Source organism: Neopelma chrysocephalum, unplaced genomic scaffold (assembly GCF_003984885.1).
Source record: "Neopelma chrysocephalum unplaced genomic scaffold, ASM398488v2 Primary Assembly neopelma1_62, whole genome shotgun sequence".
Classification (NCBI taxonomy): domain Eukaryota; kingdom Metazoa; phylum Chordata; class Aves; order Passeriformes; family Pipridae; genus Neopelma; species Neopelma chrysocephalum.
In genome coordinates, this window is record NW_020897719.1 from 4,771,805 (window position 1) to 4,790,199 (window position 18,395).

Consider the following 18,395-nt stretch of genomic DNA (forward strand, 5'->3'; position numbering starts at 1 on the left):
CATGAGACTAGCTTGGTTATGGATCATCCTCTGATGCCATAAGGTCTGCACCCTGTCATTACTGCAACCAGTGTCACATCCTGCTCAGCAGAGACCAGGGTGATCCTGTCTTCCTCCTGCACGGGCTGAACAAAAACCATGCCAGTACAGGAAGGTAAGGCAAACTTCCCTGGCGCAACACTGCATTTATTTCTTTAATAGCAAGTTAAAAGACAGTCGTCCACTAGGAAAAAACAAACAGCCTACCACTGGAGTAATATTCACAGTATTTTAACTGAGGACAGTAAAGTTTTACTCCACATTGTTGTACATATTACTAATGCCAGTGTAATTCGTATTATTTAAACAACCGTACATGTGCTGTGGAGTAGAAAGAAAGGTAGTCAATCAGAATTCAATACTTACTAGTATTGAACACATTCATAACATACATCTAAAATCTCCCACTAGAGGAAGAAAAATAGGAACCATAAAGGACCTTTTGGTTCAAAAGGCTTGAGGAGCCTTTTCACATTTTGTACACTTGGCACATTTCATTGTGGATGAATTTGCAAATAAATCTTATAGAATGGCTCAAATCTTTCATTCCTTCCCATCTTTTAGTGTTGCTGAAGTACAAGCAGCAACACCTATAATACCGTAATTTTGTTTCACCAATGAACAAAGATTGATATGGTAGTCAGAGAATCAAATTAGAAGGAAGAGACAGGAGTAAATATTCTGTCAGCGTTGTTCAGTGTTCCTGTGCAATAAAGGGAAATGCAATTTTCCATCCCTCCTCTTGGATTCAGATTCTCTTCACTACAACAAAAAGCTAAGCAATTCTCAGTGTCTTCCAAATCAAAAAACATGGGAACAGCAGTTTTTCTGAAAATCTGTTACCACAGGCTTAGAGCAGCTTCCAACTAAAATCTCCTGAGGTATGGGGAGGTGGGAGGCTGAGACCTATCCATACTCAAGTCATACTAGAAACTAACAGCACTATTATTTGAATGATGACCTTTCTGCATAGTGCTAAGGATTGGTTTTCTTTGGCAATAGAATTTATTCTTTGGGACCTAGTCCCAGCAGCTGTTGCAGTCATTGCAATCTAGAAGGGTAAGCCAAAATTTCTGTCCCATTTCCCACCTTTTTCATACTCCACTGAAGATATATGCATAGGAAAGAGCTACTATTACAGCGATGCAAATTTCAAAGCATCAGCTATCTGCTACTTTTGTCCTAAATAAAGTACAGGGTGCATTCTTCCACCATTCCCTTTTCCACAAGTCATTTTAGCACAGAGTAAGAGCGGCAATATAGAGTTTATGGCCCTGGTTACTCTGGGGTTACTTGCTCAAGTGCCTCTAATGCTAAAGGTGAGAATGTGCTCGAATAGTCCAGAGCTGTCCTGCTAAGATCAGCCTGTTAAGTAGGATTTGACTAACAGTTTATTGTATTTTTGCTTAAATTCCCTTCATTTCAGAAGCTAATTATCTATGAGAATGTTATTTTAATATAATGAATCCACTCTCAGCCAGAGGTCAAGTAAGCAACTAAAGAGAGAGGAAACCTCACAGAGAAATTACTAAATTAAGGTTCTTAAAGTCTAATTTGGCTATTTTAATCTTAATCAAGTCCCTCTTCACAAATTTTAGATGTGAACAATTATCTTTATAATAACCCAAGTGAATCCACTGCCAACATAAATATATTATCCACTTCACAGTACACCATCTCCAGACTAAGAAAAATGTTGGACAAAGCAACAGGCCTTGAAGACTATCAGCAATATCAAATATTTACAGATAATGGTATAAGAAACAGTCTTTCAAGACTCAGAGCTCTGAAGCATTTCCCATGCCCAAGCCAAACACGCTTTATGAACTTCAGTCAGAACACCAACTAAGCCTGAATTACCAAGACAAAGCATTAACACCAAGTCAAAGCCTAAGAAACCTGAATTCCTTCCACAGAGTTTTACAAATCTATAACATATTTGAACTTAGCATGGAAAAAAACTTTAATGATTCCAAGTACCACTAGGGAAGTGAACACCTTCACCTGAACACTCGCTGAAGTCTCTACAAGAACATTAGGGAGCCTAAAGTGGCCCATTACGTTGCATATTTGGGGCACGCAAGTGCTCACAGTCAAACTTCAAATTTGAAAAAAAATATTACAGTCTCATTACTGTGAACAAATTGGAAAGAACAGTTGTCTGCTATCTTCAGATAGCAGACATATATCTATAAATAATGCTGTCATAAATCTAAAAATAATCAGACATACTGATCACTCAGGAGCCTTTCCTTTTGAATTTGCTCTGTGTCTTCAGTTGTCAGTAAATATGACATCTATCCTCTCCATTCAGCTGGCTAATGGTCCTCGTCTAACTCTGAAACATTGGACTAGCACTTTGTGGAGCCATCTGTATCCATGAAATAAAGATAAAGCCAAACTACAAAGTCTCTTGTATTTCCAGTCTCCCACTAATCGCCCTGAAGAACTTAGCATAAGGTAAGCCAGACCTGTCACCAAGCAGAACCTTGTGACATCCCACAGAAATGCTCTCCCAGAATGCAGGAACTGTGGCCAAGCAAAGCCCTGGGGGTTCTTCCTCAGAGGAAAGGCCTGGCCTTGTCAAACATGCCTCCATCCTTCCCTGAGAGAGTAATTCAGGCACGCTAGCAATATCTCACAGGCAAGATTACCAGAGGCAGCTGATAAATCTAAAAGAGTCTGTATGTTCACTTACTGTAACAAAATTAGAGGAGCAAATATTGATGCATACTTACTGCTCTCAATATGATATTGAAAAAAAAAAAAACAACAGAAACCAAAATAAGGGATCTATTGCTAATAATAAAGTTAAGTAATATAGTTAAAACCGGAAATAACTGTTCAATTTACTCTACGCAGCAGTAGAGTCTCATTTGCTCTTTCAAAGGCATAATCAGTTGAAGGGCACATTTTTCTTCTCTTTGTTCTTTCCCATCAATTTTAATGGGTGCAGAACATCAGTCACATGAAATGTAATGGGACAAGAAGATGGATGAGTACATTTGAAGGCACTAGTCACAGGACAGAAAACATCCTGACAAAGTGACACTGGCAGCATAGGATTCAACAATAGAGCCTGGACAATATTTAGTAAGTGAAACTACACTGCTACATGATTTGGTATTCTCACTGGGCAAAATCCTTCCCCTGTCACTATTCATCATGTTCCTACAGGTCAGATTTTCAAAGACATTCTCCTACTGAACATGACCAAATGACATTTTTAAATCAAGGAAATACGTAAATCTGGGGACAAAGAGGTCATTTGGAGATAAATGGAAATGGCCTCCTCTTTTTACAACTTAAAACTACTTCACCAAGAAGATTTTAAATGGCTTACAAAGATTCACACCTGAGATATGAAATGTATTATGGTTATAGGAGTGAGGAGATTTGATATCTATGTTGAACTTATTGACATCAACAGGAACCCACTACTAATGAACAAGTAGCAAAAATCCCCTATTTTTACTAGTACCTGAAGAAAGCAATATGAATAAATTAAAGTTTAGAAATTGCTTCACACTAAAAAGCTTCTAATTTGCACAATACAATAAAACATATGACTTGAAAAACAACATGCCCCATTAGCTACCTGAGAAGTGATTCTGGGGAAATTACAATGAAAATTCCTATAAAAACTGACATTTAGTGTACAGTGAAGGAAAAAACAGTCACCCAACAAAACAAATCAAACCCTTTCTGTACTTTGAGGAAACACTGGAAATGCAGGCATGTCCACACACTACTGCAGTGATCCACTTGTGCTATAATGTTACCAATAAATACTAAGTGGATCGATCTAGCACTTTAAAATGCTTATTGTGATCATCATCATTATTAGACAATACTAATTCAGTTTCTTCATTAGCCATTTGCCAAGATCTCTACAGTTAATCTTTAAAGCTCTAAATAATACAGAACTTTATACAAGAACAGGAAAAGAGAAACCAGAACCTCTTCAAAGATATCCACCAGCGAAGGAATTAGAGCCAGACCTCCAAGTCCCACTGCTGCACTAAATAAGCCCTATGCTTCAATATACCCCAATCACCCATCCAATGGCATGCAATATCTTTATGTAAAGCAAAAAGACAGCTGTTGGCAATTAAATTCTCTTAAATAGGGCAACATTCCTCTCTGGCATCACAACATACACTGTGAAGGTTATGGTGTATCCTTTTCTATCAAATACCTTATTGGAAGCTGTTTACATAAACCCTTCTTGCTACTTTCCTTCTCTCCCACAAGATATGAGACTGCTTTCCAACAAAATCTGCAAGTATATGCTGGTCAAGATGATTGCACATAGAGAGGAGTTTCCCACAATAAGTCACATATCTCAGAACAGGAAATCCAGAGAGGATGGTAATTCCACATTAAGAGTTTTCAGATTTCACAAACAGTATACCTAACTCTGGAAAGAGTAAAACACTTTAAAATAAAGGAACATTTGACTCAATTTTGGCTTCCTATTCCTAAATTTCATACTATATGAAATAACACACCGTTTTATAAACTATTGAATATATGATCTTTCAAAAGTTAATCAACCTAAATGTTAAGCTATGATGATACACAAATAATATTCAGACATTTCTGGAAATTTATTTCCCACCTTTTTTTCTCTAAGTTTATGTTTTGATGAATTATTTAATTTTTTTATGAAGCATTTTGATGGAATTATATTTCTCAGTCATAAACAATGTAGATACCACACACACTTTCTGGAATTCCCCATTTATAAACTTATGTGTCTCTGTTTTTCCTGACTGTAATAGTAGACAACATGACAAATTAATTTTAAAAAACATATTGCAATGAAAGATACCACCTCCACTTTTAGAAATCTTGACCTCTGAGAAAACATTGCAAACGCTGAACTTTAGCTAATAACTAATCTTTTCTTCCATCTTTCCAGTAAAATTTGTTTTGAGCTGGTAGTTCCTATGACCACAAATATCATGAGGAATCTGAATATTTCACATTCTAGCAATGGGGAAGTCAAAGACCTGAATAATGATTATTCCCTGAGTAGCTTTCCCTGCAAATTCATCACTATAATATGCAAAAAGCACAGTACAAATACAATCAAACATATTAAATAGGTCAGTCAATTGTTCTGTTACATTACAGGTAACCAAAATTAATCCTTTTCTTTGATTATTTCAATTGTTCAGTTCTCATAAGGATTTAGCCGAAAGTTCACCCAATCCCATGCCCCTCTTGGTCCTCAGGACATGGGTTCTGGCATTGCTGTTGATTATCTTTCTGACATTATAGAGCAACTGAACACATAATACGCCTGTGGCTCTTTCCCAGGAGCTTCACCAGTTTAATGCACATGGACACAGAGGCTGCACTGACATTTGCAAGCAGGACAGTCCCTGAAGGCATGTCTGCAGATCATTGCCAGAAACAGCCTGAGGTCTCAAGTGCGCCATGATGTGCTGACACAGTCATGGTTGGCTTCTGTTGGCACGGATGTCTCTGGACAAGCCCTGAAAGTCCAGAGCCAAACCATTTCCTCCTCCTTAGAGTGATGCACTGCTGCCAACACCACATGGCTGAGTCTCAGCCTGACCTCTCAGGCAATGCTGCCTACCCTAGTGTGGTGGTTTGGACAACAACCAGAGAACTAGAACCCCAAATAAGTCACTTCCCTTTTGTTTTTTCTCTGCCCATCCCCTCCAATAATGAAGGGGCAATATGGAGAAATATAGGTAAAAATAACAATTTATTAGAAGAAATAGCAGTAACTACAATGACACAGAAGAAAACGGTCTAAAGCAACAAAGGCATAATGCGTTGCCTGGTGCCCCCACCCTTAGGACAAAGACAAAATGGCTCCTGTCCCACACGCTACGCACCACATGGTCTCCCCAGAAACAAAGAGAAAATGGTTCCTGTTCCCACCCTCTGTGCCACGCGTTCTCCCTGGGGACAAAGAGAGAGAGAAAGAGAGAGAGAGATGGTGGAGAGGCTTCCCCCTTCCCCTGGATCATGCGGCCAGGAAAACAAAGAAAAACAAAGTAGCAAATGTTTTTCTGCAGGAGGACAGCAAGCGGTAGCAGGGTGTAGGCTCTCTCGCTCAATGGGGCCAGCAAGCACCAACAACAAAACACTAAAACAGCAGCAGTCCCCTGCGGTGGCTGGAAAAAGCAGTTAGTGATAACCCTGAAGCAGCTTGTGGTGGGGCGACTGTGAAAGCCCTGAAACAGCTATGGAGGGGCAGCCCCTCCTCTCTCAGTCAGCGGCAGTGACTAGTGACAGCTGAGCAGCGACTCCCGTCCCAAACAGCGGCTGAGAAGGGGTCCCAGGCAGCCTTTCTCTCTGTTGCGGTAGCAGTGGTGGTGATGCCAGAAGGCTCTTTCTCTTCCTGTGACATTAGTGCAGTCTTGCAAGGGGCTACCTTTCCCAAGAGCCAGGGCAACAAACATCAGCCCTTCCATTTCCGCCTGCAAGGCTTTTCCACTAAAAAACACACACCCCAGCTGTGATGTGGTGGTTTTGAATATTCAGCGCTAAAGCTCCATCCCTTTGCTTTGTAACCATAGCATTATCCACCCCTTATTCTATACCATCCACTCATGCCCAGATTCACAGCTTTCAACTATATACATATATATACACACATATAACTACACAAACAGAAGTACTATTTCAGTAGTCTCTGACCATTCTCCCAAGATGCTTGTTGATGCTTCATTTAGTTCATAACTGGTGTAACTGGAGTGGTCCATATTCATTTGTCCATCGTGTGTACAGTATACAATAGTAGTGCCATTCAGCAATCAGTATTATATATGCAATTCAACATTACAGATGGTTGTCACCCAAAATCAGATCTACACATCATGTTTCCCCACCCTTCTGCATTACCCACCAAGTGTACCCAGGTCCTTGAGCAAAAACAATCCCATGGATGGGTTTGCCTTAGCTTGAGGCAGGACTAGTCAAAACTGTCTTTCCCAACATATTTCTCATATGCACAATGATGACTTTATCTCTGTCTATGGCACATTAGGGTTCTGATTGGGCAGGGCCATCTTGATTGGTAGAGCTTTGGGTGTTAAACATCCAGGTGGCCTTCACTAAATGCAGATTCCAGTGTTTGAAGGTCCCACTGCCCATTGCCTTCAACGTGGTTTTTAAGAGTCCATTTTACCATTCAACTTTCCAGAGGCTGGCGCACAATAGGGAACATGATATGAGGCCCTTCTGTTTCCGCCTGCAGTGCTTTTCGGCTGGAAACCATGCCCCCCAGCTGTGATGTGGTGGTATTGAATATTCAGTGCTAAAGCTCCACCCCCCTGCTTTGTAACCATAACACCAAGACATGCAGAAGAATACCAAACCAGAATTAAAACTGTTTCTAAACATTATCTTTCAAGTTTATCCTAATTTCTTTCAAATTTCATAAACTGTATATTAAACCTGATTGATATTTGCAAGCTTTTTTCACTGATCATAAGTGAGACTACTTCTAATGAAAAGTAGTTTTTACAATACATGATTCCAGGAGCTAGGAAAAAAAAAAGAACAACAAACCCTCCAAATACTGAAAGATATGAAATAAAACAGAAAAAATTCTCTAGCTGGGTGAAGAACCCCAAAACTAAGTTGTATCCAGACAAATTAAACACACTTGTAGACTTTTGTAGATTGAGCCCTCTCAGGTTCAACTCTGACATTAATACACATGAAGCACAAGAATTCTACATGTGATGTGGTAGTTTGGATGATTACTTATTCCACTGTGCTTATGTTGTTTCAGAGGTTGAACATCATGGCCAATACCTATAGGAAATAAGTGCTACCATAAAAAATCAGACAACAAAACAAAGGAAAATGAATGTTTGTTTTGCTTCACTTTGTTTCTGTCAGTTGAACATACAAAAATAAACAAACAGAACCCCAAACTTCTTCCTGGAGAAAAAAAAGAATGTATTGGTTTTTCCACCTGAGAGAAGGATAGAATTATTTAACTTCCTCAAAGTGAAACAATAAAAACCCACAACAGTGAGAGTCATGGAAGCCTACATTATCCTGTTACGCAGAAATGGTCAAATAGCCACCCTGTCCTCTGCCTGTCCACACCCGTATTTTAAACTCAAATACAAACAACTACAGATGAGAGTTTGCAGTGCGTTATATGAAGACACTGCAATTCCATTTCTAGCTTCCATCCATGGCATAAAAGTATTTGCACAATTCTACTTCTTGCCGATTGTTATAAAAATATTATAGATAACCTTTGAACAGTTACTGATTTAATATCCTTTCTTAATAGACTGATTTTTGCTATGGTTATTGAGCAAAGTAAAACAAATGACAAGCTTATTACACACTAAATGGAAAACTATCTTCACTGCAACCACAAAGTAAGTGTATCACGAATAATCGGCATTGAAATTTTAAAATTCTTTCATGTCTTGATATTTTCAGGTGATGTTTGCAAACTAGGAAATCCTCTTGCACTTGAAAAAAAAAATCTACCTAACAGTATCATTAAATTACTTTGCATAAACCTAAAAGATTAGAAAAGTCTTTGTGGTTGAAATTAGCCAGTGGGTTCCAAGTTATGGGACTGGCAGAAAAGCAAATAGAACAAGCTCATGCCGTTTAAAATCACAGGTCAAACATACTCTGAAGCTAAACAGTCTTAAAGCCAAAGATGCAATAATTTTTCAGCATTTCTCTTTTAATTATTTTAATGAAACCTTCCCAAATCCCTCAGGGTGGAAGGAATGCTGGTTATCATCAAGCCCTGCTGTACATGTCTCCATTAAGCCTTTAGCTCTTGAGAGAAAGCTGATGAAACAACCTACTGTCAATTGACTCCAAACATATGCATGGCTGTGTTTGGCTGACATTTTAATGCCCTTCCCCTTCAATGAACCACAAAACAAAAATACTGAACCTCTAAAATATGCTTCTTGAAGAGAAAGCTCAACGTAGCAAGACTGGCTTCATCACACCACTGATGTATAGAACTCACATAAAGATACATTTTGCCTTAGGCCTAAGGATTATAACCATACCAAATCACATCAGGAAGCAAGCTTCAAGAAAGGATAGATCTGTAAAAAATGCATAAAAATCTGATCATTAGAAGAATCCTCAATCCCATTCAAGATGCAAGGAACAGCAAAATCACAGAGAAAATCATGCTATTCAGTACATGAACCATCTTTTTTTTATTTTCATGGCGTTGCGTATAAAATCACAGAATCATAGAATATCCCTGCAGATTGGAGATATAATCTCAGTATGGCTTCTTATAGCTGCCTCTGTTGTACCCATACCCTGAATTCTTATCTCACATACCACCGTCTGCTTTCTTATCTCAGGACGACTCTTTCTTTATCTTTCCTCTTGAGGTATGCACAGGAACTGTATGCCTTTTACACGACAGTAAACAAGGACAGAAAATGAAAGCCTGGCTCCAGTGAAGTCAGTGGTAACACTTCAGAGTTTCCTGAATTTTACCAGAAAGAAAATATGCATTTTATCAAAGACAGTTAGTGTGAGATCCAAAATAATTCAGATTTAATGTTCAAAGAATCATCTAAAAAATCCTGCTAACGGGTTTAGGCTTTTAAAAAATCAGATGACAACTTCTTTACATATGTAGTTGTATGCATGGATGTCTTCTCTACAGCCACCATATAACAAGGCAGCCAGAGCTGATTATTTTAAGCAGCCTATATGTTCCCAGACCCAAATCCCAATCCTCCGGGACTCCTCAGGGAGCTTTCACACCCAAACAGAGCTCTGTGTAAGAGCCTAGATCCAGGCAAGAGATGGCCTTAGAGACATATCTTCTCTTTTAAGCAACTGGTATGTGGTGACTCACAGCACAGAGCTGAGGAGTGGGTGCCCGGGGCTCTGGGGACAGTTACTGCTAGGCAGCCAATGCTCTCTAGGACCAGTATCCAGTGTGGGACGGTGAGCTCCTCCACCAGGAGCAAGAGCTCAGTTGTTAGCAATGTCACAACACTGATGTCTTCCTGAGTAGAGCCTGAAGAAACATTATGGCAATGGGATTACTTATTTCTTGATTTAATTTCTATGATTTAATGCTGTTTAATTATTAGTGTAAAGTAAATAATCAAGGAAACAGAAGAAATAGGAAGGCTATGCCTGCTAACCACAAAGATCCTCTCTTATCTGTAGGAGAAGTCAACTTTTTGAACTCATTTTTAATCTTTTCAGTTCACCAGCGGTTCTTTAAGGAAATTCCAAGGAAGTTTCTAGGACATGGCTAGAAACGTATGACAAGCTTTACTTGATTACATTTTTACCATAAATACATTACTCTACTAACATGAGACAGTGCAGCTTTGAGGGGAATTACATAAAGCAAATCTCTAGAGTTGTTCAGTTAAACTGAAACAGTACTCCTACAAGTTTGTTGATTCCTTCAGCACCTCAAAACTTATTTTTGAACTTTTCAAACAGATAAATGAGTATTCAGAAGAGCTGCTTAGGAAAAAAAATAAGAATCAGGGGATTATCAATTGTTCTGTTTAAAAAATTTAAAGAGAAGCAAGAAGAAAAAGATAGAAAATGCAGTAAGATAAACCAGATCTACTTTTGCTACTGATTTAACTCAACTCAGGCAATTCAACTAATTTCCAGACAATTAAATTTAGAAATTTTTTCTTTCATATTCTCCAGAAGTAAAACTGTGCTGCTACAGAATTTCTAATAAAAAGATATAACCCAAAAATGTGTTTGTGCTGATGCAACAAAAGATAGTACTTTCCCATTGCTAATGAAATTCATGAGGAGTATTTGGAGGTGACAGTGATATACAGCAAACAAAGGTGACACAAAAGCTGTGGCAGGTATTTATAGAAAAGAATAAGAGCTAATGGCAGCCACCACATCGAGGAGTTGTCATGTAAATACATCACATGGAATCAGTACTAAAAAAGAATATTAGTGGCTGAAGGTTGGTACAGGACGAAAATAAGTATCACATCATCTAGACCATTTAATTAATCTTGTGAACAAACTCGAACTTTATCAAGACCAGAGAAAGCAGATCCCAGTGCCAAGGGACACTCCTTGGCCCCCAGTAATCTTTCCTTATTCCAATGCCAGCTATAAGCAGCATCTCCTGAAACATACAGATGTGCCTGTGCTGTTTCAGTGGCCAGGCTTAGTGTCTCTTGTGAGCAGCTTTGAATTTGAATAGATGTACCACTAAAACTTAGTACTTCAAGTAGCCCAAGGGATATCAAAATGAACATAAAATCAGAACTCTAAACTGGTGAAAATTTGAGCTTTATGGTAATTACGGAAACCAACATCAGAAGCAAACTGCATAATCAGTCTTCAGAGGATTTTAAAACGCTGTGAGCAGGCTCTACTATCATCTCAGGTCAAATGTAAAATATATATGTGCAACCTTCCAGTTTTAATCCCAGCTCCACCACTGACTTTGTGAGCCATCCCAGATAGCCTCTGTTTCCCCTTCCAGATTTTCTCCTTTCTCCTTTTCAATTCTAAGCTCACCTGAGCTAGGTCTGCTTCTTAAGATGTGACTCAAAAAAGAAATTCACAACATTCTTTGGTTAACCTCCAAAAGCAGTGTTCTTTCTCCCTTCTTTTTCTCTGGGTTAACTGCACATTTTGAAAATAAAGCACAAAAGTTTGAGCAAACAGAAATGATTTCCATATGATATCCACAGAATTCTGAAGAAAATCTGCATTTTCTTGAGTCTCAGAGAAGGCTACTGAAGATTACTGCTGATTCCCTCCAATCCTTGCCATATTTATCTTATTCTTTCAGCTAAATGGGAAGATTCCTCATCATGCTGCTAGCAAATGACTTAAACTCACTTTTTTCATCCCTGCAGTGCAAGAGAAAATCAGCTAAGAATGGCAGAGGTCTGCTCCTAATGGACATGAGCATATACCAGATCCCACCCTCTCTAAGTGACTTGACATAGACTTCCTGGCTGCACACTTATTAGCTCAATCCTGCTTATACAGCACACAGGAAATAATATTAAAGTGCTCCACAAAGTAGCATATAGGGCCATAAATTTCAAATTGAGACATCTTTCATTTCTGCACTTGTAGGCATATGGAGAAGAGGACTTGAGGGGGTAATACACCTGATACCTTCCCACTGTGAAATCAAGAAGCAAATCTGAGGTATCCTCACATCTTGAGGACTGCTGAAGAGGCACTCAGAAGCACAAGGGTCCTTCACCAATGCACAGTGGTATCTCAAAAGCTTTCATTCTTGAAATATAACTATTTGACTTTTTGTTTCAATCCCAATCTGCACATGCAAAACACAGTTATCAAAATAAACACCCCTGTCACACTAGCAAATGTTGCTTTTGGTGAGGCCCCCCTGATCTCTGAACTATCTCAGTGAAAGGCAAACAAGCCTGGAGGAAAGGAATGGGGGGAAGAGTGAGGAATTATACATATTCTAATGATGTCTTTTTTTCCCAGTAGCTCTACAACAAAAAGCTCTGCGGTGCTGAATCTGACCTCACTAAAACCAGTATCAGAAAACCTGCCACACTGTAAGCACTTGCATGGTTTTCCTCTGCAAACATGCTTTCCTTTGTTTACTATATCTTTAAGTACATGAATGCACAGACCACCCACAGTATCCGGTAGCTTAGCATGGGAAAGGTGAGAGATGAAGCTAGGATTGCTTCTTTATATGAATATAAATTAATCTATCTGATCCACATATGCTAGTGAGCCACAGCTCATCCTTAGTCAATTCATGTCCCTGACAGGCTAACTTGTCCCAAGCTCTCCAGAAATCATGCAGATGAAAGAGCCAAGCCCGTGGTATAGGAATTACAGGACTGGAGAGTTAAAAAGGGATTTGCAATCAAGTAGTAATGCCTGCCTTGGCTTAATTTAATGTATCCTATTCTACTGCTGCTCCCCCCTCCCAGCAGCAGCAAATCACTATTGTACACAGAAGCAATCATGGTGTGAGACGCTACCTGATCTCTACTGCAGCACCTGGTTAAAAATATGCTCAGTATCCTTTGGGCTCTGACCTGCATAAAATGAAACAAAGATAGGGATGGTTTTACAGATGAACATAGGATCTGGTGGTGAGCACACTAAGTCATTTCTCTGCTCTCGTTCTGCACCTTATCAGTGACATTTCCCTAACAGCACAAGATGCAGCACCAGGCTCACTGCATTTCAGCTCCCCAAGGAAACTCACTCAGATCCTCCCAGGGATAACACTTTATCTGGCAAGCACCAGAGTAAAAAGTGAAAGCATTAGTTAATTTTGCACCTTGATTGCTCACATCCACTCCAACTCAACAGCAGAGAGAATAACAGATGAAGGGAAGAATTTCTCTAGAATCTCTTAAAACCCCCACCTTTGGGTTTGCTGATCAATCACATTTGCGACATTACTGGAAGGAATATTGTGAAAATGCATTTGCTATAAACCAGCTCAGCTTCTCTTCCCTGCACACATGCAGCCCTTTAAGAAATGTCTAATTCCCTTCATAGCAGAACCTGCATTTCTTATTCCCTGGCACAGAAATGCAGACACGGACCTACTCTACTCCATTTTACTTTCAGATCTGCTTGGCAATAAAGAACTGAGGAGGGGAAAGGAGAATAGAGGCAAATGTGCTGCTATGCTTTTCCCTGTGCTACTGCTGTAAGAAAAAATGATTATGGGATTATGACTAAATATTGAACTAAAGGGAAGTGTTCCACCTAGAGACCATCCTCACCAGGCAAGGCAACGGGCATGTTACCTGCAAACAGACACTCTTTTAGAATTGAATATGCCTGCTGGTTCTGTGGTAAAAAATGATGCAGAGGTATTGCCCCCTGTAGTAATTAACAATGTTAATCTTCTTCTTCCTCTCTTTGGTGATAAAAAGAGTAATTTTTATATTTAATTAATGCAGAGGATCATTTTGGAAACTGGCTAATGAGGCTCTGATCACATTACCATGAAAATGTGCATTAACACCGCAACTGAGGAGGCTGCTTCATGTGTAGAGAATCCACTTTGTAATTAGCCCACTGTGAAATGAATCACGTCAGGAGGAACTCAGAGGGAACCAGTCGGCACTGGGCATTTAGCTGCTGCTGTGCCAATAGACCACCAACATTCTAAGCTGGTTTTTCTCCTCTGTACTGCCTGTCAGCAGCAGTGCAGTCCAAAAATGCCAGTGTTCAGCCTCTGTCAACGGCAATGTGTCAAAGCCAGGACAAATTACAGAGAGGGAGAGAACAGATGCTGAAAGGCACTAAACTTTAGTATGCAAGAGTCTGTTGTGCCAAGAGGAAAAAAGCAAACAAAAAGCTGCAAATCAAATACTGATACAATAGGATCCGAGAAAAAATTATGGGCTATTATGGAAAGTGCTTTAATCTTATCTTATTCTGAAGGAGCTGGGAACACGTTAGCAGCAGACTTCTACTCTGCTACATACTACACTGCTATGATGCTGAAACAGAGACTAAAATGTCTAAATGGGATTAAGATCTTTGTCTACTAGTAAATAAACAGAAATAGCACACACATGAAAGAACAAGCAGCACATCTCACCCATGGAAACCCTGTTCTACTCAGTACCTGTTCAAAGGTGACAACACATTTCACAATTATTTCAATTTTATATAATTAATATGGAAATTTAACACACTTCTCAGCCAGCACAGACATGCCATAAAAACTTTGTTCCTTAACTTGGGTTCCTTAACCTGAGATCACACACCTAACGCTTTCAGAGGCAGCAGTGCAACTTATCTGAAATCAGTCTTATTACCAAAGCCAAGGGCTCCCTTAAAACATCACTGATACGGTTCAATGAGGCTGCTGCTATACGACTGACATTTTGGCAGAAGATGCACAAAAATGTTAAAAGAATTCTACAGGAAGTCATCTGAAGGGGGAGTGGCATACAAGCAGAAAACAACAGGCACCCAAAATGCTAATAATTACCAACCTCCCCCCAAACAACTTAGGTAGCAATTTGGGAAAGGAAAGAAAAAAGGCAAAGCAAAACAAAAGCACTACTTACTCTCTGTAAAGAACACACATTTTTACTCTGGAGATGCTGGTAATATCCTCTGCACTCACCTGTGAAACTTCATAGAGCAGTTTGTAGTGTTCCTCTCTCTTCTGAAAAGTGCACAGATTGCAGCCCATCCTAATAAGCAACACAAGAGCAAAGCCTCTAATTTCCCCAGCACTGAACAGCAAATGCACTGACAGGGAATCACCCTCCAGACTTGCCTACTGTTTTTCATCAGTCACTCCAACCCCAACACACAGGCACGCCACTGTTAGCTGGAAGCACAAGGCAGGGCAGTGTGTAGCAGCATGCTCTTCTTCCCTTTCCCTAACTATCTTATACTCACGTATACACACAGAGTTTCGACTCAGTTCATGGCAACACTCCCCCTGTCTCTGCATCAGTGCACATGACTACACAGATTCCCACTCATGAATATTAATAGCCTCTCATTGATTATTTATGACAGAATGTGTTAGCGGGGAGGGGTGTCATAGCTGCTGCTGATGACAGATGAATATTCACTAATTAAGAAGCAAATGTACCGTGGTTAAACAAAATTCACTTGTGTCAATACCAACTCTGTTTATTAAGGTTAGAGAGACTAAGCTGCATGCATTTCACCCACACTCACCTTAATTGTGAGCCTAATTCATTAATGGAGGCGGGAAAAGCACCAGTCAAGTCTTCTGTTAGGTCTCCACCTTGTGCAACAGGGATCATGGAATACATTTAAAATATTTGCAAGTGTTTTAGGAGAGTGCTTGTGAAACCTGAGCTGATGTTGCTAAAAATTTAAAGCAAAGACAGAAGGAGAGATGGCTATACTGCTAGCTTCAACTTTGGTACTGCCAAATTTAGCCAAAATTCCAGTGTTCTCATAAAAGGCATGGGTCTATAACAACTCATCATATGTATCCAGTAAATGTGGAAGTGCAGGTGTGCCTGATCTGATGCTGTTTACATATTGCTGTTTACACATTTTACTGTCTATTAAATAACCTCACATTCAAGCCTCTTTCTTTCATGTATAACAGATTAATATTAATTATAAACTAAATTTCTCAGAAACTCAACAGACATACTCTTTGGACTCCTAGTTATCAAAGCTTTTGTTATAACATGTCATTATATCCAATTTTACCATTTGTAAATTAGATTTTAACGGTGCCAATTCTCAGTGTGTGTATTAAGGCAAGGATGCATTTAAAATTAAATCCACATGTTAAATATTAAGGCCAATGCAAATCACACTTAATTTGAGGCTGACATTATTCATGTATTGTATATAATAATCCACTTGTAGTTATGCCAAATAAAAAGCCCAAGCCATGACAAACCAGGACAAAACTCCCCAACTTTGCTTCTTTTTTATCCTTTCTTTCTCAGCAACTTTGCTCTTAAAGAACTATATCCTTGTTTCAAAGTATCTTTAATCTGGACGGGATAGTAGGTGGAATCCAAAGCAGAAATAATTACATGGAAACCAGTGAAACCAGTTAGTTAAGACTGACATTGGGCCCTAAAGAGTTGGAATTACTAAGCACTGATGTACAGCTACTGTGTTTTTTTGGGTGCAGTTTCTTAAAAGTGCTCTGTCAAACATTTAAAATCAATAACAGGAAATGATTCTAATGAGCACTAATTGATAACAAATTGGCTTTGCATCTAGCAGCACCTCAAACACCACCAATGCTGGGTAGCAAGCAGATCAACAGTCATGTCCTGCTTATCAGTTCAGCCCCTTGGGATATAATAATCCAATTTTCTGGACCCTAATTTTACCAACCAGCTGGGATAAAAGCCAAGCAGAGAAACGTACAGGAAAAACTGGACCATTGCTGCAAACTTTCCATACTAGTAAAGTTTGCTAGAACCTCTATGTAAATTACAGATAGGTTGAGACTAAATCTTAATTAAATTTCATCTCCTTTAATAAATGATCAGAGTCAGGAGGAATCAAATAATGACCATTAACAGAGCAAGCTCTTCTCATATCAGCTTCCAGTATTGTTCTGAAATAGAACGTTAAGATTAATTTTTATATGGTGGAAGAACCTGAGCAGGCAGGTTTGGTTATGAATTTTCTCCAAAGTCCAAAGGTTTCAAAGATGAACCATGGAGGGAGGTTCATCGTTGTTAGAAAGAATCAGCTTCTGTTCTCCTTCTCCATACTCACTTGAAATGCTGTTCATGCTGGGAGATTTAAACCCATGATGCAAACATCAACTCAATCTTTGAAGATTTCTATATTGTGAGGTGCAGAAGGATTCTCAGATGTGTAAATTTTGAACTTAAGAAAGTCAGACCAATGAACAAGACAACAGTCATGCAAGAACAACCATGCCATCTTTTGATGAAAGTGTTTTCTCCTTCCACTGACACAACTTCTTCCTCTGACACAATTTGAAAGCTAAACTACATTCTTGAAAGGAGACATGATTTGCCCTGGTGTATTTTTGATAGTCTCTTAAAATTAGCTCTTAAAAAAAGAGCGGGAAAAGGATATATTATTACAGGAATAGAGTTATATACAAGAAACAAACAACAATCACAAAAACCAACAGACAAAATAAGCAATGAAAAGCTTTCAGCAGTTTTCCCTGGCAGTGTCTTTTTTTCATTGTTCTTCCTTTGGTTCTTTTGTTTACTTCTCTGGAGCCAACACAGGCTTCTCCATTCATTTATCAAGTGCCTGCCCTCTGCCCATACAGAAAGTAAAAAAATTCTGTCTTCTGCTTCTGCAACCACTAATGGGCAGAGTCTGTAGGGCTGAATAGATTTACTTGAGAAGGAAAGGTGTACTTCTAGGTTCTTGAACTCCATCTAAATACATAGCTTTGATTTTACATGTGGTCAAAATACTAAACATTTCAGGCAAAACCTGATGGAAATACAAACTAAAAAGAAATATATGATGTACTTTGGTCAAATTGAATTTGATATCAGGGAGAAAGCCATCTCTTTCTTTCCCTTTTTCTCTCCCTCATCTTAATCACCCCGCAACATTTTGTAGTTGAAGGGACCAAAAAGGTACTAAAATATAATCAAGTAATTCTTATTTTATATGTAATTCAAAGATATTTCATTAATTCAATGCTTTTCTTGATTGTGGAGTCCTTTATTTTCATTGCTAACAAGTTAATCTTACCATAAAGACTAAAATCATAACTCACAGTCAAACCAGCAATGCAATAATGAAAAGGGATGGAGTTTAATTTTAAGGGAGTTACAACAAAATTTCTGTTAACATTTTCAAACAAGGTACCCTTGTTTAGGTCCCCTAATTAATTTTAAGCATCTGAG

At 38.9% G+C, this 18,395-nt stretch overlaps 1 protein-coding gene across 2 annotated transcripts in view; it reads right to left on the reverse strand.

The window, feature by feature from the left end:
• The window catches only part of PDZRN4 (PDZ domain containing ring finger 4), a 254,221-nt gene that overhangs the window by 100,641 nt on the left and 135,185 nt on the right, over positions 1-18,395 (reverse strand). Inside the window, exon 1 of one of the 2 annotated variants that reach the window (XM_027682276.1) lies at positions 15,155-15,433. The exons of the other annotated variant lie outside the window; for it this stretch is intronic. Coding sequence (XP_027538077.1) covers positions 15,155-15,223 — 69 coding nt within the window. The 5' untranslated portion in view covers positions 15,224-15,433. Of the gene's footprint in view, positions 1-15,154; positions 15,434-18,395 lie in introns of those variants that run through there. 2 annotated transcript variants of the gene reach the window in all.